This window comes from Beta vulgaris, chromosome 2, assembly GCF_026745355.1.
Source record: "Beta vulgaris subsp. vulgaris cultivar EL10 chromosome 2, EL10.2, whole genome shotgun sequence".
Lineage (NCBI taxonomy): Eukaryota > Viridiplantae > Streptophyta > Magnoliopsida > Caryophyllales > Amaranthaceae > Beta > Beta vulgaris.
In genome coordinates this window covers 56,817,062-56,840,783 of record NC_079203.1, presented here as the reverse complement: position 1 = coordinate 56,840,783, position 23,722 = coordinate 56,817,062, and the positions used below count along the sequence as shown (strand labels likewise).

Below are 23,722 nucleotides of genomic sequence, written 5' to 3'. Positions count from 1 at the left end.
ACATCAAATTTGTCACTTTGCTCAGCAAATTTGACGCGAAGTTGATGAAACGCATAGTTTCAGCTCTCTTTACCTTTAATCCTTCTCCCTTTGCTTTTAAACTCGTCGTTTATGCGGCTTTTGAAATAAATTAATTCTGCTAGCTTTCTTCGCCACGTGGCGTTACAGTACTCGTCCTATGCACGCCATCTAATGAGCATCTGGTCTTGAAGTCTAGACCAACAAACTCCAAAGGTCAATTACCTATATAGTAAAAACCAAGTAAAGCTAGTTTTATTATTTCCTAGACCAACTAAAAACTCACCCATTGTAAATGCTCTTATATTACAAAAATAGCCCCTACTTTTAGTAAAAAATAACCTCTCAACGTTACAAAAAATAGTAGGGGTAGTTAAGCTATTAGATTAGGGTTAGGGTTAGGGTTTGATTTAAGTTAGTTAATTAGGATTATGAGAGGATTAGGGCCTAATGACTAACGGAAATCTAACATCGTTAGTTAAAAGGGCTAGTTGATGTATTTTTTGAAAAGTAAGGGGTATATGGTGAATTTAGAAAGTTGAAAGGGTACATAGTGCAAAAAAATAATTTATCAGGGATATATGATAAAAAAAAACCGTTCTTTTTTTGTATATTTCTTTTTAATTTACACACTTTTACTTTTTCTAATTTTATTAACATGTCATATCTATTTTCTCTTCTTTTTCCACTAATATCATTTCCTTTTTAATATATTAACTCACTTAAGTTTCTCTCTCCCTTTTTAATTTCTCTCCACTTTTTCAGTTTTTCTTTCATATTTTTGTACTTCCTACGGATGAAAATGAGGGAGTCGTATTTAGTGCTAAAATTATCATACAAAAAAGTTTCTGAAAAGTCAACTAGAATATGGTTAATATGAGAAGACTATATTGTTAGCTATACTGATGAAATTATAGAGACTACTATTCGTGTTTATCTGCGTTATTAGTGCGTTGCATCTAGTGATCTAGACTTAGAGAACTCCTAGATCTTGGAAGTTTTTTCTCACAAAAGGATATATAGTCTGATAGAATATACAAAAGAAATCTGGTTGTATTTAACAAGATATAATACATATTGTTACAGTCGCTAATTAAATTTGGTTTTTGTGGAAAGGACAACAATATAGTATAGTGATATAGGAATAGGAGTAGTATCGCTCTATTTCATATTGTCCTACTACTGTTTCTTAACATAACATATATGATATATGATATATGATCCTAAAGTCTAAAGAGTAAGCTGCAGAGTTTCTGTAAATTGAGCTCTCCTTGTTTCATTGTAGAATGTCCTGTATTTATTTGGCCAGTATGTCAATCCAATGCAACCAGAGAGGTCCCAGTCCAGCGATCTGTTTCTTATAGCCGATTTGTGCACCTTCCAACAAACGGTTTCTCCGTACTGATCTCCTGCAAATATAATCCCTCCTTGTCTGGTGAAGGGCCGGTATGCACTAGAATAGCGGTGCCTAAACCAAGCTTTAGGCTGGAAAAATGTCAACGGAGAAGGCTTAGACGAAAACACTTCTCTTCCGTCACTACTGTCATGCAGAAACCAGTTCAATCCCCCACTGTCACCCTTTACAGTCTCCTCAAATTTCCAAGGTTTGAAGGTGGTGGTTGTTGTCTCTCCTGCTGATACCTGAACTCCCACTTTGTTAGGTGGCTCAAATGATCCTTCTACTGTCTTCTCTATTTCAATCTGCCTCTTTGGATTCTCTGAAGATTTGCTTACTGAGACACTAAGAATGTCTGTCTCAGGTGCTGGAGTTAGTTGGAGTGAGATTCTTGAAGGGAAGTGCTTTTCTGCTGTCCCTGCTCCTCGATCATTTAGGATCTTCTCGCTTACTAGTCGAATCACATCTAGCCTGTCAGATGATCAGATCAGATCAGATCAGATGTATAACAAATTCATTTCATTACAATATCCTGTGGCCTGTGACACAGTGACAGGACTCAGGAGATAGATGTATGAATACCTACCTGATATTGTCGATGTTTACCATCACCTCAATCCACTTTTCCTTCACTATGGCTTTATAGTTGAGCTGTATGACACCCTCAAGATGGTGGTAGTTTAGAGAAAAGGCCAGACGCTCATCAGCTGACCCACTCGTGTTTTCGATTTCCATGGTTATTATAGGACAATATAGCTGAACTTTCCACAACCCTGAAGTTGAAAAGGCATGGGAAAAAAGAGGAGATGGCCCTTTGAGGATACGGTTGGCTGCTTTTAGCTCCATTTTCCAGTTTGTGATAGCAAGATTTAGGCATCTCATCCATTGCTCCTCAATATTAGACGATCCTAAGAGCCTCATGAGTAACTTCGAGGCTTCACGAGATTGGGAAGTTGAAAGCTCGTCTTTTAGAGCCAAAAGACAATTGAAGCGAAGATCAGTAGGAGCTTCATAAATGCAAACTAAGAAAACCAAGGTAAGAAAGGAGACATTGAAGATATCTTTCAAGTAAGATGGAGGATTTATGTTGGGGATTTTGATAGGCTGAATTTGTTTGCTAGGTCCATACTTGAGAACATCTTGGATGAAATTCAATATGAGATTGTATGTTGTTTTTTCATTACCCAGAGAGCTCGAGCTCGAGCTCGAAACATAAATGGGTTTCGAGATCCAAAGGGACACAGGGAGGCTAAAGTTTGCAAAAATGGCAAAAGAGAGTGATTGGGCTGAAATGTTTTTGGTTATGTTGAGACTCAGGGTTGCTAATGATGAGTTTGATGCACATATGCATGTAGACATGGAATCCTTCTTCCATTGAGTAATAGGTGGAAGCTTTTGAATCCATTCCCATATATCAGTGCTTCTACAAGAGCGAGAATCCATATTTATTCAGATTTTCTCTGCCTTGAGTTTAAGGATGCATGAGCTTTGCAGCTATTTATAGACTTAGACATTATTCATTATTGGAGAAGAGAGACTACGAATCACGATTCCAGCTACGTGCAAAAGTCAAAAGAAGCAACTTGTAAAACATTCATGGGAATAAATCCCAACTTTCGCCTATTTTCTTAAATTTATCTTAACCTTAGGATTAACTCATTGGGCAAAACAGCCCAAAATTAAAGCTAACATGTCATTGGATGGCACTAAAGATGAACATTTTATTTAATATTTTTGATGTAATTGACTTCTTTTTCGACGAAATATCTTACATGTCAGGTCAAAGTAAGGATTATATTAAGAAGCCCTGTCAGAATTATAATCATTTTGTGAAAATATCCAACTTGATACTGGAAAGCACATACAACTTTCGAAAGGTTGGTTATGACTTATGAGGCTTGTGAATTGTGATTGGCGAATAGTGCAAGCGACTCTTTTCTAGGGGGTGGATTGTACAAGAATTAGATGTCATCTAATATTTTTGGATTAGACCCCATTTGGGAACTTTTGTTAGCTCAAGTTATTGCAATATGGAGCAATATTCTCTGCAAATGTATCTTCTCTGAGTTCCTTCTGAGATTGGAATGTTGACATTTTATCATAAAACTGATGAGTCAGAATCTGAACAGATGATTAACTCTAGTTGGATTTTGCATTTACGGAATTACGGGTTACATAATAACGTGGAAATGTAGATCATGAGCAAAAGTTCAATTTGTCTAAGCATTTAAACTTAGTATTTAGTAATGCGTCATAACAACAGCTATTATATGATGAATCATGTCATGGCATGATGGCGTTGGCATCTGCTCTTGGTGTGTATTAACTAGGGATGGCAATCCAATCCGAATCGGACCCTAATCTGCTCCGATCCAAAGGAAAAAATTCGAGTTGACTCCAACAAAAAAGTAACCCGATTTCGTTTAAAAAGTCCGACTCCGAGTCGGAGGAGGGTCGAGTCGGATCTCATAAAATAATCCGACATCCAGATACGACTCCGACTCCGACTTTGAGTCAATCAATCCTTTTTTTCTTATTTATGTTAATGTATAATTTATAGATAACCTGAGTTCGACTTTCAGCCCCACTGTATTATATAGGATTTTTCGATTGAAGAAATGATTGTTATAAATAATGGTAATATTTGAATTATTTGTACTATATAAGATTTCCATATGATTATAAGAATAAATTATAATAATTAGATTATTATATTATAGAAGACTATTCTATTATAATAAAAATGGGTAGAAAAATAAGTTTGATCGGATTCGGAGTCGGATGTTCAAATTTTAAGTCGGATCGGAGAGTCGGATGTTCGGATTTTAAGTCGGGTCAGACTCAGATTATCGGAGTCGGGTGTCGGAGTCGGACTCGGATTTAAAATCCGACTTCTTGTAGGGTCGGAGTCGGATTATGCCTAATCCGGTCCAAGTCCGACCCGTGGCCATCCTAGTATTAACTCATTTGTAGAAAAATAAATTTGATTCGGACTTTAATTTGTACTTCTATGTCTCTACTCGCTCTGTTTCAAAATATAAGGTATTCACGCTTTATGAAAATTTCCGTTGACCACAAATATCTCTCAAATACAATAAATAAAAATTATACCGTTTGATTCGTCTTGAAAAATACTATAATAATATTATTTTTTAAAATTTTCTATCAATATAAATTGAGAGTAATTAACAGTCAAAATTCGACCTCAAATATTATGCATGCCTTATATTATGAAATGGAGGAAGGAATAATTACCTCTCATTCAGCGCTTAATTCCTTCTAAAAAAAAATTCTCCTTTTGAGGCAGAGGACTAACTGATTAACTGCTAATTTTTTCAGGTAGGGCCACATTCACAAGTTAGTTCAAGTTAGCTAGTTATGATACGTGATGTTACTCACATGCTAAAGTTGTAGAAGATGAACTCAAAAATATATATGTGTTTGGTACGGACAAAAGTGGGCACGATACAAGAAAAAGGAAAACAAATAGTATAGGTGCTGTATTGTAGTGTGCCTTGTAAGATCTTTAGCTACTAGATTATACATCCAAGAGCATTTTGAATTATATATTTTTTTAACTTAGGTTTGTTGATACTTTTGAATTCATGGGTGTAGTCTGTGTAGAATCTAATTTTGCGGAGAAGGTTATGGAGCAAAATTTTATATGGACGATGCAGGCCCGTCTCGAACTATATAGAGGCCCTGTGCGATCTCGTATTTGAAGAATTCAATAATGTAATAACTCATCCATACTTCACATAATCATATTATGAAAAAAAAAAAATCCAAATAAGTAGATAAACTTTTTCTTTTTACTACTTGAACTTTCTCTATTTTGGGGCCCTCACAATTAAGGGGGCCCTGTTCCATAGAACATGTTGAACATGCTAAAAGCTGCCCCTGGGACGATGTCATGTATCAGTATCATTGATATTTCTACATAAAAATTTAAGAGCACTTTTCAACAATTTTAGGGATAAACTTTGATGTTGATAATAAAATTTGGTAATCTTATGTACTTGTCTTTGGATGGACATTTGGTTGATGTCCAAGTGGTCGTTTGGCTTAATATAACAAGTTACTTATATTGGGGGAGATGAATGATGTTCAAACGCCCTCAATTTGTCGTGTTAATTTTTATTTTAGATAATACACCATAATTCTTCTCATATTTTACACTATACACAACTTGGCTAAAATTTCCCTTCTAACAAGAAAATTGAATCTAGGAAAATCATAAGGTGGTGATTCACGCATGGGCTATATTCAATACTCCAATATTTACTTTGCTCACGCATGAAAAAATTCTTTCCCACTAGAATTATGGGTGAAAAGAGGGTGGCTTAAGTTTCAACAAACAAAGTCGAGTCATTTCAAATTCGATACTAGGACTATATTTTGCCCATAATCTAATCAGATTGAGTCAAGAGTCAAAAGCCCGATGAAAGCTTAAAACCTTAATCATATAAGGTCTTGCCGAAGTTAAACAAGTTTAATTAGAATCCTATTTTTACGTTTTTACACGTGATATTCTCTTATAACACTACAATTAGTGACATTGATCAAATTAGAAGATGCAAGATCATCATATATCGTAATATTTCATATCGTAAACCAGTAATATGGCTGTGTAGGTGGCTCTGATCGAAATAAGAGGTTGAGAAGTACTCTTCTCCTTCACGCCAAGAAACATTTGTTAACCTTATAGGTATCCAAAAAAAGTATATAAAATTTGAAATGGGAGTCAAAGATAGTACACTAGATATCCTAATATAAGATAGGGTTAGGCAAAAATTCTTAATCCTAAAACTGGAAGTGGGTACTGTAGATAAGCTCCATATAAAATCAAACTAAGATGCTTTAAGTTTCTTGATTCAAGGCATGATCATGTATTAGGAAACAACAACTCTATGAGTATTTGAAATACTATATTCTTGCCAAATAGATTGTCCAACTCTATGGACTATGAGGATTTGACATACTATATTTGTGCCAAAGAGATTGTCCATGTCTACCTTATACATATATGAACTATGACAAATGAAATGTTGTTTTTACCGTGATGAAGAACTACAAGTCTACAAGTAATGAGGGGAGTAGTGGACATTAAGCGAGATATTCATTCCATATAAGCAAAAGTTTTCCATCCAAATTTCAAACACCTTCTCTAAGGGGACATACGTTCAACTCTAGATGGAAGGAAAATATTTTTAAAGGTACAAAAATATAGCTTATAAGTAAAAACAGTCACTAAAGCAAGTCAACTCAATCTCCAACCGACCATTTTGAAATTTAGGTTACCTAAATTAAGTTGGTCTCGACCAATGTACATCCTTGATCTAACAAGATTAATCCTATTATAATTTTTCTATTAGAAATTCTTTCACTCACTCAAAATGATCGTAACCCAGCTCACGGGCATAACATAGTATGTCAATCCTATGTCCGGTTTTCCCAATCTACCATTACTTATTTAGGTTCCCTAAATATTTCATCATGTTTGAACATCCATAATCTAATCCTTATCAATCTAACTATCTAAGCAAGCAAGGAACTGAATGAAGTCTTAAAATAACTTGTATTAGGTTGTTTGAAAGATAAGACAGAATGTTTCTCTTTATTCTCATAGGTTAGTCAAGTAATGCATTAATTTTTTTTTATCTCAGAATCAATCTGGCATCTTTTCTTTTCATCTACATACGACTTTTGTGGTCATTAGATTCCGTCAGAAAGTGATATGGTATGCGGACCAATATATGTGAGATAATGTAGCCTAACTGCCTAAGGCTATGTTCAATTCACCTTATTTTTGCTTATTTCAGAACTAATTAGATCAGATCAGATCAGAAAAAATAAGTTCAGATCAGATCAGTTCAGATTATGCTTATATTTAAAAATCACTATATCTTTCATTACATATTAGTAAAAATTATAATAATTGAATATTAATAAAGTACTCATTGAAACGAATCAAACAAGACCCCACATGACTATATTTTTCTTATATATTGAGAAAAATCTAAAAGATAAGATCTTGTTATCAGATCAGTTCAGATCAGATCAGATCAGAAAAAATAAGTTCAGATCAGAAAATTTCAGGTGAACTAAACATAGCCTAAATCTATACAAATATATTGAAAGGCGTGCGTGACAACGTATACACGTCACGTGACACCTTTGTTACTCTACTAGAATTGTCCAATGTGTACATAAGTCGTGTCAACTATATCTTTTAAATTCATGTAAAGTATGTCTTGTAGGAGATATGACTAATAGAAACTGAAATCAGATAAAACTTATCTTAAAATGTTGTGGCTTGATAAAAATCACTGCCTAAAGTCGAAATTGATCCGCATGATATAACAGGCTCATCAATTGCCCTCGGGAATACACAACCTCAATCTAGCCAATCTATGATGCGACTCACACTTCAGAACAATACCCGAAATCCACCAGAGATTAAAAATGTTCTTAAAAGTAGTTCTATGTACAATTCTCCACAACAGAATTTAAGCCCGGGAAACAAAGGAAACTTACGAGGTGAATTAAACAGGGATTGTTTAAACAACAATCAAAACATGACTCTAATTCATACTTTTGAACCAGATTGCAGGTTACACGCTGCCTTAAAAACACTTGATCAACATTTTATTAACTGTAAGCAACATACGAGGTGAATCACTCTGTTATTAGAAAAAAGTCAGCCAAGAATGCTAACAGGCAAAAAAGTAAAATTTACCTTATTTTTGATAAAAGTATCAGTAAACTCACTTTACTCACATAATCATGAAAACCATAGTTGAATCCACTAAATATCATTATCATCCACGAGAAAATTTTGAAAAAAATGCATCACCTTGTACCATATACAGCAGACAGCTGGTACACTTCTAAACAGATATAACATTCTCCTTGGATGATATAATTGTAGTTTCTTTTTTCTTTTCTTTTTTTTTTTTTTGGGGGGGGGGGGGGGGAGAGAGAGTTCAGAACATCAATAAATTTGTTGACGTCTGAACAACAAATGGTTCCATTAACAATCGAGTCAAAAAGTAAAAAGTTATCCCTAGAGCGATGAAAATAGGCAAGGCCAGTAGAGCTCGACGGCACACAGACAATAAAATGAGAGTACAAGCAATCCATGTTATGATAGCAAGGTAACAAGCATATACTGTCATAAGATCATACATTGCAGCTCTGCCCACAAGCACACTGTAAAACACAAAGTCCCCAAGTCCAAGTTTAACACCGCGGGTCATGGCCTCCTCATCAGCCTCACCACCATCTCTCCCCTCCCCAGCAAGCATCTCCACAAGGGGTGATCTCTCTTCATCCACCACGTCAATCTCACTAGAATTTGCTACCACCAACGGTGTTGTTTCCCCTTGATCACTGCCCCCTTCGTACCTCGTTCTATCTCTTTCATCCTCAATATCAATCTCCTCCTCATTGGTTCTTGACAAATTCTGAAGCTCCACAGACAAATTATCCGACACCCCACCAACCAAAAGCCCCAACCCCCCATTTCTTCTTCCTCCACCATTAGACCTGGAAACCGTAGGCCTAGCTTCATAGACTAAAGCTGGAAGATCATCATCCCTTGACTGAGACAACTCCACAAGAATCTTCAACGGGCCGCCAGGAGCTAAAACTGCCACCAGATCATAAAGTGCTAAAGCAACCAGCAAAACCCAGGTAGTCCATTCAGGCAACTGGGTGAACCAAGCAGCAGTAATAATTCCCAAAATCACAGTATACGATTGGGTAATGATAATTGGAACCCCCCTTCCAAATACTGAGATAACCCCGAGGACAGAGAAATTGAAAAGAAAGAGAAAACAAGTGGGAGCATCTAGGGGGAGAGAGAAATGGCGGATGAGGGAGAGAAAAATGGCACCCCCCATGGTGGTGAGGATGAGGAAAGAAGAAAGGCGCATATAGTGTTTGAGGAAGTTTGTAAAGTTATAGTAGTACAGGAGAACGAGGACGAAGGTGATTGCTGCAATGAGGATAATAAAAACAGCAGCGTTTAGAAGAGAGCCTTCAAGTTTTTGAGTTGTGGAATCAGATGGGTTTTCTGAGTAGACGAGATTAGCAGCAGTAATGATGGGGGTTGGGGAAGGGGAAGAAGAAGGAGGATAGAGGGTGGAGACTAATAGAACGACCAAGAACATACAGATTGAGACAGGGGACATTACCCCGATTAGTTCTGTGCCGAGAGAATCAAGTATGCTGCCCTCCATTACTAATGGTTTTGTGTTGACAGGAAGAGGGGGAGGGGACTTGAAGGTCACAAACAGGCCATTGGAGAAGCTAGCAGGAGAGAGAAAGGAGAAGAGATGAATAAATCCAGTGTGTAATAACCACAAATTGACGAGCCGTATTTACAGAATAATTCCATGAAGCGCCCTTTGTCCCTTCAGCAAAGTTATACCAACATAGTAGAACATATTTAGTAGATGCCCCAATGGAGTGATACTGTGATCTGCACAGAGCAGCAACCCAAAATTTATTACAGGATACATTGCAGCCAATATTTTGGATGCTAGATATCTCTTCCTATCCTAAAAACGTCGGAAAATACTTCCTTTTAATTTGCACTTCAATTGGAAAAGAATTCAACTAATCAATTATACAAGTTATTCCTCAGAAAAACCCATTTCTAAGAGCCCTTGAGAAAGCACAAACAATAAAGCTAAGATGAAAATATGTAAACATTGTCGAATTACTACCAACTTGATTTAGCAAAAACAAACTTAGCTTCAAAGGTCATGTGAAAAGTAATAAAGCCCTAAAATCTTGCAAATTAGTAAAGCTGTGCTGGTTTAGAGTACATTAGAGAAAACTAGGAAAGCCAATTTACAAGATAAATCATCACACTGCCGATGTATAGCAAAACCAAACCTGATATCCACATAGCTCTCAGGAGATCTTTCCATGTTTTTTCCAAGGTTCAAAGTTGAACTCACTCAACAAAAAGAAAACACGCACCCATTGTTTCTTTTTAATGGAAAATTTGCTTAACGAACAAACTGGAGTCGTAAAACTTGCTTCTTAACTAGATGCTAACATATGACAGTGCAGTATGCCTCTTGCAATCTGTACAAAGAGTGGCAAATCCTAATACAGACCGAATTCAGTAATCAATGGCCAAATTCCCTTATGGCCTGTTTGGATACAAACATTTCATTTGAAATGCTGGAATTGGGCCAATTCACATGTTTGGCAAACCATAGAATTTATAATTGGATTTGACCCAATTCCACATCCATATTAAACATACCTAAACTTATGTCATTTGAAATCCATTAAAAATTATTGTCATTTGAAATGCAAAATACTTCAACTTATCTCATTTCACTCCATCTCCTTCAACGACAAACATCATCTCTTCCTTTCTCTCTCTACTCTTTTTCTCTCTCCTCTATTGGAGCTTTCTCAAGCTCGAATATGTTTGTTTTTCTAATCTGGATTATTTATTTTATTAGTGAACTCTCTCCTTCATTGAAGCTTTCTCTCTCCTCCATTAACAAACCATCGAATTTGTTTTTGTTTGATTGGAAACAAATTCATTACTAAAGCTTTGCTTGATTGGAAGCAAATTCATTACTAAGGATTTGACTCATGTGAAATTTGAAATCATGAAATTGAAATTCTAATTTTTCCCAAACACTTGTTTTAGAATTGAATTCTATAATTTCAAATTCAGAATTTAAAATCCAACATTTGAAATGAATAACCCAAATCCAAACACAACCTTAATATGTTCAATGTAGACTTGCATTAAAACTTCCTAAGGCAACAGGAAAAAAAGCACAAGATGATGATGAATCATTCATCAACTACCACTCAATAGTCATCACCCCCTTAAAGCTAACAAAAAAAAGTCCAACCTTCCTTGTTAGCTAGTTTATAGACTGTGTATTCAACCATTTCAACTGCATATTACCATCGTTTTCATTACGAAAATGCCACTTGAGTTGCCTATTTTGTTTATCCCGATATTAACCAGGAATTGCACTCTTAACTCATGTCTTCTAGTACAATCCAACAATGAATTTTTCACTTTTCCATAGAACTTGAAGATCTTGTGACCACTTAGCTCTACTTCACAATTTGAGCTTACCAATGAAAAAATTATGATGGATACATCAATTGCGATATGTTGCTAAAAATGTATAAGATACAAAATTCAAATCATATAAATTATATTAAATTAGTGTTAAACAAACCTTCAATTTCATGGACAATCCAAATTTCCGGTCTCGTGAAACATTACATTTGCTCGCAATCCGTTTCTCGCACTTTACTTTTCTGCTACTCAAATTCGGAGAAGTAAATTGATGCTGGAAAACGAAACTATGATTCGCTGACTTTTTGAATGAAAAGTTGGAATGAAAATTTAGAGAAAGAATTGAAAATTGTAATCGGGGGTTAGGGTTAGAAACTTCTTCGTAAGAATTTCTTGCTGACGGATTTTTTTTTTTTTTTTTTTTATCTCTTTGGTTTGTTTATTTTGTTTGTGAAGTAATCAAATGAGGTACCACCTCTTTCTCTATAATTCAGATAATCTTTCTTTCTATAAATTTTTCAAAAAAAATTGATTCACAATAACTTATTATACACCAAACTTTGTGAATTTTATATAAAATTTAGTGAGTTTTTATTTGATTTATATACACCGAACTTTTCGAATCATAAAATTTAGTGAGTTTTTATTTGTTTAATATAATATAATCACCTTTTATACAATATGACTTGCGTGTATCCGATTTACGTTAATATACCTCTGTTTCATTTGTTAATCTTATTTGGAAAATGCTCAGATGAGATACCATCTTCCCTGTAATCATCTTTTATACAATATGATTTGCGTGGACCCGATTCAGGTTAACATAGTGTGCACCAGGTCAAAATCACGTATTATTTCTGAACAATGCACTATATCAATCAGAACCCCACTATATCATCAGCAGAAACTCAATATATCATTCAAAAACATATTACATCATGCAAAAACTAAATCATTTCTAAATCATCCATTATCATTTTGAAACCTACTATGTCATAAAGAAACTCATTGTATCATTCAAAAATATACTATATTATTCAAAAACATATTATATCATCATTTCATCATGCAAAAACTAATATTTGAGATAATCGCCTTTTATACAATCAATTATTACATTTTATGATACAGTCAGTTTTCGTATGGTATGGTTGATTTTTTTCAAATATAGTAAACTTTTGTGTGATAAATTCAGTTTGAGTTCACAATAAGATATTATGAATCTGGTGCACCCAACACGTTTTATAAATGTTATTGACACGTAATGGAATATGTAAATAATCAAACCTATTTCTTGAAGATAGTTAATTTAAAAAAGAAAGGGTGTATTTTTTTTTGCATAAAGCAACTTAAGAATGAAATGAACTGAATTAAATTATAACTAATAGTAATGATAATAAATCAGGAACTGAACTGAACTCAATGGAACTGAACTGGTTGCAAGTGAACTGAATTGAACTGAACTATACTCAAAATAAGTTAGGGAGAACATACAGTAAATGGAGCATTGTTCAATTTTAAGAAGAGAAAATCTGGTGTGTTCTCTTCACCTTATTTGACGTGAACATAATATATTAAATCCGATTGAGCTCAATCAAACCTAACTAGATCTAATTGTCATATTAGACCTAATGAACTTTATAATTTAATTTGTATTTTTGAGTAAACAAAACGCACACTTAGAGAAAAAAGTAATCGAAAAATAAATCAACATATAAGGAAAAATTAAACATATGATTTTGACATAATTAGAGCACAATGTGATATTGATGAATTTTTTATGAATGTTATTTGTTTGTGATGATTCAAAATATCTTTTATCGACAAGGTAATATTTCCGTGACATACTTCCTCCATTTTTTTATATAGATGCTACATTTATATTAAATGAAAATGTCTTAATAGATGCTACATATTATACATGAATCTTTCTATTTTTACCACAAAGATCTTAAAATACTATTAATTGGTGTTCCACCACATTTTCCTTTAAAATACCATACTCATACTTTTTCCTTAACAAATGTTTCTTTATTCAAAAAGTAGTGGTCCCCTACGTTCTCTTTCTATCTTTCTTAAAAACCACCACTTTCTCTATGTAGCATGTATAAACAAAGACGAAGGAATTATAAGCTTAATTTATAAGAAATATAGCACTTCAAGGTCACTTTATGATAGGTTTGCGAATAACTTTTTTTTTAGAAGGAAATCGAGTAACCCTTTTATTAAATCTGTTTGATTTGGAGTCAATTGTTGTTGAGTAATTTGGTTAAAGTTTTGATAAGGGTTTCTCAATTCCTTACACCATCTAGCCACCTAAATCAATAAATTCCAAAAAACTTCCCAAATCTCCAATCCTCTATTTCCAACCCCAACTTCTTCCCCCAGATCGTTAACGTTGATGAGATGACAAGTTTGCCTAAATCCATTCACTGAGTCAGAGCAAAAACTTTCAATTTAAATGCAACAATGTGGAAATTCCACCCAAATCCTAAAGAAGGTGGACCCTAAGTAATATCTGAAAAAATCGATTATTTCGTCTACATCATCAACTTATATTAAATAAACAATACAATAACACAAAAAATATTTTTGAAAAACACAAATAAATATAGAAAAATATTTTTGAAAAACTCTGATTCTTATGATCTTAAATGGTAAAATAGTTTAAATTCACCTCAATGAGAGGCAAAATAATTGGATATAAATGTTAAACAAAATCCAAGTCCAAACACGATCCATATAAAATTCAAATAAAGGTGGTTTAGATATTCGAGTTTGTATGATCTGACCCAATGCCATTCCTAGATGCTCCCGGTCACATATAAACAACCATGTCGGTGTCATAACATACATATTGAGCAACTATCGGTGTCAATCTCCGCAACCTTGTCGATGATTTCATCAATGCATGTGCTTATAACCTCAGATTGACTTCAGAGTCGAAGCGTCAGCTCTTCGTGATGATATCTTTTAAACTAGATAGGAAGGAGTAAAGAGCATCATCATTAAAGTCGATAAATTTATTGGTCAACGCGACTCATAAAATTTGGCGACTGCCTTGAAAAATAGCTAACATAATTGTGGATATTCAAGTTACACTGCAAACTTTCAATAATTAGAAGATTAAACATTTCTATGATAAGCCAACACGGAGGCGGATCTGATCCCACATCTAGTTCACTCCTCCTTCGTGATGAAGTGATGTAGCACTTACAGTTTATATACTATTCTTTATGTTTCTCCCTATACCCTCTCATTCATCCCATTCCCTCTTTCCTCCATTCCCTCCATCTTCCCTCCATCTTCCCTCCATCTTCCCTTCCCTAAGTTATCACCATCCATTGAAAGATCATCGATCTTTCTCATATCCTTTGTCAGAGACTCAGAGATCATATTAAATTGTAGGCATTTTTAAAAAATTAAGAAAAAGTTATTTTTTTCCAACTTATATTATTTGATCTATATTGGGAAAAAAAGAGGCAAAGTTTTCAAGATTGTCAGCGGGATGGTGAGGCACACAAACGTAGGTGGAGGCACAATGGTGGAAGTCTTAAATAGTGGAAAAAAGAAAAAGGAAGACTACACGGAAGGGGGGGGGGGGGTTTGAACGAGAGGAATAAGGAAAGGATTTTTTTATTTTTTTTTATTTTTAAGGTAAGATGAAATCCCTTGCAAGGAAGCGGAAAATTGTGGATCCCTCCTTGCAAGGGGTGAGACTCGACCCCGTGACTTCTGGGATCGGAAGTGATACCAATACCACTAGGCTATCACCTGCTGCTCCCAATAAGGAAGGGATATGATGGGTGTATAAAGTACAAAATACATTACGATCTAAAGAAAAAGACAAAACCCTGTATTTATCTCAATGATCACCCATTCATCATCAATATTTTTTGCTGAGTAAGTCTTGTAAGAGACCGCATATTTCAATTTAATAATTTGTGTATCTTACTTCTCATTTTCCTTTACAACCACACCCATGCATAGGGGTGTTCATTAACATCCGATATGTGACCGGTCGGTTCGATATAGTTTTTCGGGTATCCAGTCTAATTTTTTTGTTGGCAAATATTTCGGATCAGATACATATTAGAAATTTTTATATATCCGACATATGAATTTTTTCGGATATTTTCGATATTCGATTCGAAATGTTAGTTTTCAAGGCCGGATATATGTATTATACGATCTGAAACTTATTTTATGAACTTTTGATTTGAAAAATTCAAATTTTCACTTTTCGAATCTCCTATTCGACCCGAAATTTTCAAATCAAATTGGAATCGTATTTTTTTCCGAGTTGAGATTTCGAATAATCGAATGTCCGTAATGAACACCCTAAAACCATACAATTAGAGGTGGCCACGGGCCGTGCCGGAACGGCCCACGTGCCAAGCCCGCGTGCCTCGTGCCACAACGTGTCGTGCCAAAACGGGCCAAGAAATGCTCGTGTCGTGCCGGGCTCGTGCCAAGTTGTAAAATCTAAGGCCCATGCACGACCCGACCCACGTGTCGTGCCGGGCCGGCTCGTGCCGTGCCGTGCCATCGTGCCTTATACAAAGTTTAATTTATATATGAAATTTTAACCAAAATAAGCGTGCGAACTTGTGGGCCGACCCGTCGTGCTCGTGCCGGGTTCGTGCCAAACTTTTAGAATGTTGTTCATGTATGGCCCACGACCCACTACTCGTGCCGGCGTGCCGTGCCGTGCTCATAGCGAGCTCGTGCTGGGCCGGGCTCAAATCATGCCGTGCCATGCCGGCCCTCGTGCCGGCCCGGCCCGGCCCATGGCCAGCTCTACATACAATGATGCTGTGATGCATGTTACAATTTACAAATGTGGGACCATCCCACCGACGAATACGATGATGTAGTAAACTCCAATCCCAATTCCCACCCATGACCCATGTCCCATGTCCCATCCCATTCAATTCCCATCTCCATTCTTTCCCTCACCGATCAACCCTTAAGAAAGTTCCCCCTAAAATCGTCGGCAATGTCATCGCCGGCGATTCTTCCAATCAACGACACGACAAGCAGCACTCCAATGACAACCCCCGCCTTCCGCAGCTTCCTCTCCCGCCTGACCACCTCCGCACGCCACACCTTCTCACAAGCCCGTCCTTGGTACGAACTCATCGACCGCACCGCATTCTCTCGTCCCGAAAACCTAACCGACGCCATCTCCCGCATCCGCAAAAACGCCTCTTACTTCCGCGTCAATTACCTCACCTTAATTTCCGCCGTCCTCGCTCTCTTCCTCATCTCCCACATTTTCTCTCTCCTCGTCCTCCTCTCTCTCCTCGCTTCTTGGTGTTTCCTCTACTTCTTCCGCCCTTCCGATCAACCTGTTCTCCTCTTCGGCCGCACCTTCTCCGACCGCGAAATGCTTGGGATTCTCTCTCTTTTGACTGTCATCGTTGTTTTCTTGACCAGCGTTGGATCCTTGTTGATCTCCGCTGTTTTGTCTGGTTTGCTTGTTGTTTCTGCGCATGGTGCGTTTAGGGTTCCTGAAGATCTCTTTTTGGATGAACAAGAGGGGCCTAATTCTGGATTGTTGTCTTTCCTTGGTGGTGCTGCGTCTTCCGCTGCTGTTGCTGCTGCTAGCAACAATGTTTCTGGAAGAGTTTGATTTTTTCCCAGGTATTATTGTTTTCCATTCGATCTGCTATTATTGGGGGGAAATTTACCAATTAGGGGCAAATTCTTTGTTTCTTAGGGTTTTTCCTGTTACTGTTGATGATCTGGAGTTAATGTAAGAATTTGAGATCCTCTTCATTCAGATCTTCTTTTGATTACTTGGATAGTGAAACTGTAATATTTACTTTTTATTAGTATGACGAGCTTGTTTAATGATTCAATTCTTAGTTATACTGTGTTTATTGTTGTATGAAGTTTCATTTGTTAGATTTGATCAAGTAGTTATCTATTCTTAATTTGTTTTTCTCGTGTTCTTTAGTTATTTTGGTTGTAACATATGTCATTTAAGGATGATTTGATGAGAATTCAATGTCGAGGATCAAATTACGTTGACACCAGAAGTTGTGACGGTGTATGTATAGTTACTGATGATCTGACGTAGTATGGAGTAGTAGCTACTGAAAAGTTATACTCTTGTTATGTCTGTACTCTGGAGGTATCATGTGAGTTGTGAGGGTTTGGTCTATGCGAGGTGTTGTTGTTTCTCATTCTCTCTCGCTCTTTATATATAGTTCGTTGTTAGCTACTTAATGCTAGGAATTTAGATCTTTATTTTGCAATTGGTTTGCATTGATCATTTCCATAGTAATGAAGTATTGAGGTGTCTTCTTACTTTTACCTGTGATTGGATAGATTTACTCTTTTCCGCAAGTTTTACTGATTTCCTTGACAACCTTGCTTTTAATATGTTGTTTTGCATTGGAGTGGAACTTTTGTTTTAGTTTAATAATGCCTAATGTTTTTTTTTAAAATTATTAGCAAGGTAGTAGGATGAACCCTTTCTTGTATTTGTAGTGTGTATTATCGCCTTACTGAATGCTTTTATTGTTCTATCAGGAGTTATAATTTTTGTTATGAAAGGAACTATTTTGAACTTGTAAGTAGTGTGTAAATTGAACTTGGGTAGCACTAGTTCTGGGTGGTGGTCTGTTTGTGGTGGTGGCTGTGGGGTGTAGGGATGGGCAAGGATAGGGTCTGGGTAGGGTCCAGCCGGACCCTGGACCCGGACCCTAATTTTTTTAGCAGACCCGGACCCGGACCCTAAGGGTCTGAAAAAATTGGACCCTGACCCAGACCCTTAGGGTCTGAAGGGTCTAGAGGGTCTAGAGGGTCCAGACTTAAATTCTTTAATTGGCCAAATTTTCAGTATTATTAATATCAATAATCATCTGAAATTCGCATGACACAAACACAAAAAATCGCATGAAAGAAACACAAGAATTTGCATGAAACAAACACAAACATATAAATTGAAAAAAAGAAACAAACACAAACTTATAAACTTAAAAAAATGAAACAAACACAATTCACAAACATATAAACTGAAAAAAACAAACAAACATACAAACTAAAAAAAACGAAATAAACACAACTTACATAAGAGTTCAGAATGGGTGTTTTGGTGTTTTAGTTTAGCTATTAGTCTTTTAGAAAATCAGTTTGTTTTTTTAAAAAGAGTTAAAATGTATATATTAAATACGTTTAGGGTCTATGGGTAGGGTTTGGGTCCAAAATTTTAAGACCCGGACCCTAAAAAATTTACTTGGACCCAGACCCGGACCCTTAGGGTCTGAAAAAGTTGGACCCAGACCCTTAAATTAGGGTTGGGTCCAACAGGGTCCGGGTAGGGTCCTGGACCCATGCCCATCCCTAGTGGGGTGGGGGTGGGGAAGGGTAGTTGGTGCCTCGGCGGAGTGGTGGTGGTCTGTGGTGTGGGTTTTCGTGGGTGGTTCAAATGTTCAATGGATCTTATGGAATTTGGGTTGGCTGTGATGTTGGTTGGAATGGCCGTGTGGCAGTGATGGTGGGAAAGATAAACGTCGTTTTGTTAAGCACTACACCAAATGCAATCTGTTGGACAAGGCCACAAGGGTACATGTTTTTGGTGTGAGTTAGGTCATTGATGCTTATCAGGGTGTTGTGGGAGAGCAATACAAGTGACAACCTGGATCATTGGAGTTATTGTCTTTGCTGTGCCTTGTGCTCAAGACACTCAAACTCAAAATGACTGTATTAGGTATAATTGCGGTTGCTCCCTTTGAGTTCAGAGGACTTCTAGTTTATGAATGGAATTGAGAATTTATGTGAGGTTTAGTGGTCATTGGGGTTTGGTTTATTACCTCTCTCTCTCTTTATGTGTAGCTAAGTATATCGAGATCTTTGCTCTGATCACTTGGCTAGTAATGAAATATATGTGAGGTTTAGTGGTCATTGGGGTTTGGTTTATTACCTCTCTCTCTCTTTATGTGTAGCTAAGTATATCGAGATCTTTGCTCTGATCACTTGGCTAGTAATGAAATATTGAAGTGTGTTACTTTTTAGCATGATAGATTCGTTCTTTCAGCAGGCTTCACGGATTTCATTGGTAATATTGCTTTTGATAACTTGTTTATATTGAAGTGGACTTAGCTTAGTTTAGCTGATAATTTTATATATCAGCAAGGTAGTAGGAGGAGTTCTTTCCTGTATGAATTGTCACTTTTGTTTGGCTTGAGTTTTTTCTATTTTTCCATATGCAGCTTATGTAATTAAAGGACGATTTCATGAGAAATTGTGGTTGTGACTCTTTATTGAAGCCTGTGCTGGACACTCGACAATAGTATGTATTTAGTTGTTACTGAAAGCTTCTATTGTTCTATCAGGAGGTTTAATATTCTTTTTTTATCTGAGGTTTAGTCTGTGGGAATTAGGTCTTGACTCTTGATCATATTTCAAGTGCTTGAACTGGATGCTTGTAGTGATATAGCTGCTTAATAAAGGAGGGTTTTGATCTGAGCCTATGAAAGCCCATTATATGATTTTCATGAAACTGGTAGATAACATGCTATGCACCTCATAGATGGCTTGAACATGCTCTTTGTCCTGATACTTGGGATTATCAGTTATCATCACATAACATGATCATGAATTCATGGCAGTTGCTTTCTTGGTTGACCCAACCCTATATGGGTTGATTTAATTGAACTAACTGGGACCATACATTGTAGTATTTACTGGAATGCAAAAAGCCAATGTTTATTGCTTTTACTGAAAGTACTGTTCGGGGAAAAGTTCTTGGGTATGTGATCGACATATCGTAACTAATTACTGCCATATCCTCAAGGCTTTTCGCTAAAGGTTTATGCTTGAATTTGTTGGTGATGCTGATATGATTGTGGAGCTTCCTAATATTGCATCATCTAAGATGGACCTTTTTTGGGTTAGTAGGTTGAGGGAGTTCTGCGTAGGAATTTTATTGACATTAGTTGGCAGGTTTCAATTTCTCTTAGCAATGGTTATTGCAAATTTTGACTTGAAAGAGATTATAGGAGTATAGGAATGTGGTACTTTACTCTGTTGTGAGAATAGAGTCTCAACATTTGAAGTAAATTAACTTAAATTGATGAAAGATCTGGCATGATATGTACTTTGCCAATTGAAGGACTTCTGTCTTTTTTTGTTTAGTCGTGCACATTTAAACTTGCAGCCTTCTCTCCATTGTGTAGTCAGTTACTTGTTAAATTTGGAGAGTTCTGTGTTGTTCACTAGGTGTGCGCTTTGATATTGGAGGTTAGGGACTCTTCCTCATGTTGTAAGTTGAAAGGAGCTACTTGATGGAGGCAGCCAAAGTGCTGCTGGGGCATATGCAGTTTTCTTCATTTGACTTGATCTGCTGAAGAATGGATTGATGGTGGATCTCGAATCAGTCGAGGCATAGGTTTTATGCTTCTGTAAATATTTGTCCCCTTGAAGTCGAAAGTATGGTAACCATGCTCATGATATTTGTATAGATTTGTGTCCGTTCCTTTTATAGGATGTGGGGAACAAGTGAAAAAAAAGGTAAGGGTTTAGGACAAAGCTGTAGGTGCACTTACTTACTGATCTTCAACTTATCTGTTCTAATTAACCTTGGATTTAGTTTATCTAGAGCGTAAGTTCGTAAAATGGTACAGGTCCTATTAGTTACAATGATATAAATCGGATCCTAGATGCGAAAGTCTATCTTGAAATAAGTGAAAATAAGGTGTAGAGAACAGTGTTTTACTATGTGGCTTGCCTAGCTCATGTTTTTTTGAGGTGTCATGTAAGTTCAGTCTTTGATGCTTATATAGTCTGGCGTACCTTGTGCTAAAGGCACTGAAACAGAGAATGACAATAGTACCAGATTATAATTTAGTGAATAGAATTGAAATTTCTTGTGCTCTTTTCCTGTTCCAACTTATACATTTTCTTGTTTCAAGTAATTAAACTTTCCAACTTCGATTGGATATACCAGCTTCATTTCAACGGTGTTCAATTCTTAAAATCTCTTGGCCACAAGTTGCTGAGGCATGTATAAGAAATTTATCTGTCTCTGGTTTTAGTTTCTAAACTTGCAAAAGATAAAACATATTGCTTAGCGTCACGAATTTATGATTTAAAAATTATGAGGAAATTTCGGGCTATTTTATTGGCCGCTACAGCACGTTGTTTTGGTAGGTAGAAGAATTTCCACTCGGATTATGCCTATGGATACATCGTATGAAGTAAAATTGATTTTGGTCCTGTTTGACAAGTAGAGTTTAGAGGTTTGTTGTTAGAGTTTTAACTTTTTGTTTAGTAGATTTGACTCTTGATTTGACAATTTTTTTTTATAAATGTGTTTGGTAAAAATAAATTGATTGTTAAAAGCTTATTGCCATTTATTTGTGTGAAATGACATTTATAGACATATTAATATATTATGTGTAGTATTATTATTAGAGGCAAAAAACGTCATTGAACATATTTTTACCTAATCTACTAAAGAAAAAGCTCCTCATTTTGAGAGAGTTTATTTCAATTCTTTTTAAAACTCTCTTTTACCAAACACTTCTTTTAGAGTTTTTGATTAATCAAAACTCTAAAAGTGGTCCAAAATTCTATTTTCACTCCAAAACTCTAAATGTCAAACACCTCCTTTGAGTTTTGGTTCAACTCGAGGTTAAGAAGCAATGGTAAATTACCCCCTTTGTCTTGTTAAATTTGTTTCTACATACACAGGGTAATCATGGCCCTTGTCGGGCTTTAGCCAAAAAACATGGTTCATTGTAATTTCTTCAAAGGTGAATTTGATTTAACCTTGTTTAATTGTATGACCTTCAATTAATGAAATTTCTCTTTAAAAAAAAAGTTGCCTGTGTCGCGATTGTTTTGCTAAAAGATCCATTGGACTGGCCAGGTTCATGTTGATCACCTCTAGTGTAGACGTTAGCCTGTGTACATACTTATTAAATATTTAGTAAAATGGAAGGGACTATCGTACTAGGCCTTGTTTGTCCGTAACATGTCTTGCATGAACTTAATCTTTGGCTTCTGGGAAGATTATATCAACTTGGGGAAAGAACACTCCCACTCAAATAAGCGCCGACTTAAGCAATCCTAAAGTAGCCACTCATGTTGTGCAGCCAACAAGCTTTCACGCGATAGTTTGACACACAAATTCTCGTCCATTTCGAGGACCTGTCCAACACGCTCCTCTAAACCCAACAACCTAACTGTTAAGTTTCATGATATAGTTAAGCAACCATGAACATCTTTACTTCTGCAGCTCGAAAGGGAACCTGAATCCAGATACCAACTAATGCCTTTCGATTTAGATGGGATGTTCAATCGCTTGCCGTTTGAAGAAGGGCATAATTGATTGTTTGAGTTTATATTATGCATCATATGGAATTTGGAAAGTTCTTTGCATTCTCATGGTGATTATTGTGCAAGTGTTGATCACCTTTCCCAAAAATGGCATTTGGTACAATTCCTTGCAAGTCCATTGAAGTCGAATTCTTTCATCATTCTGGCAGCAGTGTGGTTGGTTTCATACGTTATTATGAATTTATGATTATGAATGGACTTGTTGTAAGAGGAGGTACGGGCTTTGGGAGAGGGTGATTAAATTCAGGGACCAATCTTATATGGTCCAATTTGTTAGCCCAACTATAGCACTGAAATTGACTACTTTACATGCTGACCTAGTTCAGGAATGTGCCACCATCATGATAGTGTATTCGAAACTAATTACAGGCCAATTCTGGCTTGTTTCTCCCAAGGACAATTTCTCCAGGGGCTGCCAGATTAATCATGGCAATGGACAAAACTCTTGGCAAGTCTGTAGATATCAATATACGATATACATTGAAAGATATGTAGTCAAATAGATCATATATAAGTATTGTGTTAAACTCATACAGTCAAAAACTAAAAATAACGCAAAATTATATGTGAGATATTTTTTTGAGTAGATAGTACTATATAGTTGTAGTTATTTTTTTTATTAACCTTTTCTTCTGAATTGTACTAGTGCTCCACATTACAAACTTGCCACTTGATTGACAAGTTTTGCTAATCACAATGCTAATCACATTACAAACTTGCCACTTGGGACGAAAAAATTTGTTAGGCCTAAAGAAAAATGGCTTGGAAACGGGAAAAAACGTGCATTGTGGTAGTCCCTTGGAAAGCACACTCTTAACTTCGAAGGGGCTTTCAACACCATTAGGAGGCCCTACAGAGTACATGAAGGGCGTTGCCAAGTGAGC

At 36.2% G+C, this 23,722-nt stretch overlaps 3 protein-coding genes across 3 annotated transcripts; 1 reads left to right on the top strand and 2 right to left on the bottom strand.

Annotated features, from left to right (window-relative positions):
• Positions 1-1,051: 1,051 nt before the first annotated feature.
• LOC104905948 (uncharacterized) lies at positions 1,052-3,083 on the bottom strand. The gene is made up of 2 exons (XM_010694609.4): positions 2,001-3,083; positions 1,052-1,885 (listed from the first exon to the last, which is right to left on the bottom strand). The coding sequence occupies exons 1-2, from the start codon at positions 2,855-2,857 to the stop codon at positions 1,249-1,251; spliced, it is 1,494 nt and encodes a 497-aa protein (XP_010692911.2). The 5' UTR covers positions 2,858-3,083; the 3' UTR covers positions 1,052-1,248.
• A 5,298-nt stretch (positions 3,084-8,381) lies between these two features.
• On the bottom strand, positions 8,382-12,034 carry LOC104905949 (presenilin-like protein At1g08700). The gene is made up of 2 exons (XM_010694610.4): positions 11,647-12,034; positions 8,382-9,899 (listed from the first exon to the last, which is right to left on the bottom strand). Exon 2 carries the CDS (start codon positions 9,655-9,657, stop codon positions 8,401-8,403), a length of 1,257 nt encoding a protein of 418 aa, XP_010692912.3. The 5' UTR covers positions 9,658-9,899; positions 11,647-12,034; the 3' UTR covers positions 8,382-8,400.
• A 4,356-nt stretch (positions 12,035-16,390) lies between these two features.
• LOC104905950 (PRA1 family protein B3) lies at positions 16,391-17,360 on the top strand. The gene has a single exon (XM_010694612.4). It carries the CDS (start codon positions 16,396-16,398, stop codon positions 17,119-17,121), a length of 726 nt encoding a protein of 241 aa, XP_010692914.2. The 5' UTR covers positions 16,391-16,395; the 3' UTR covers positions 17,122-17,360.
• The last annotated feature ends 6,362 nt before the right edge of the window (positions 17,361-23,722 follow it).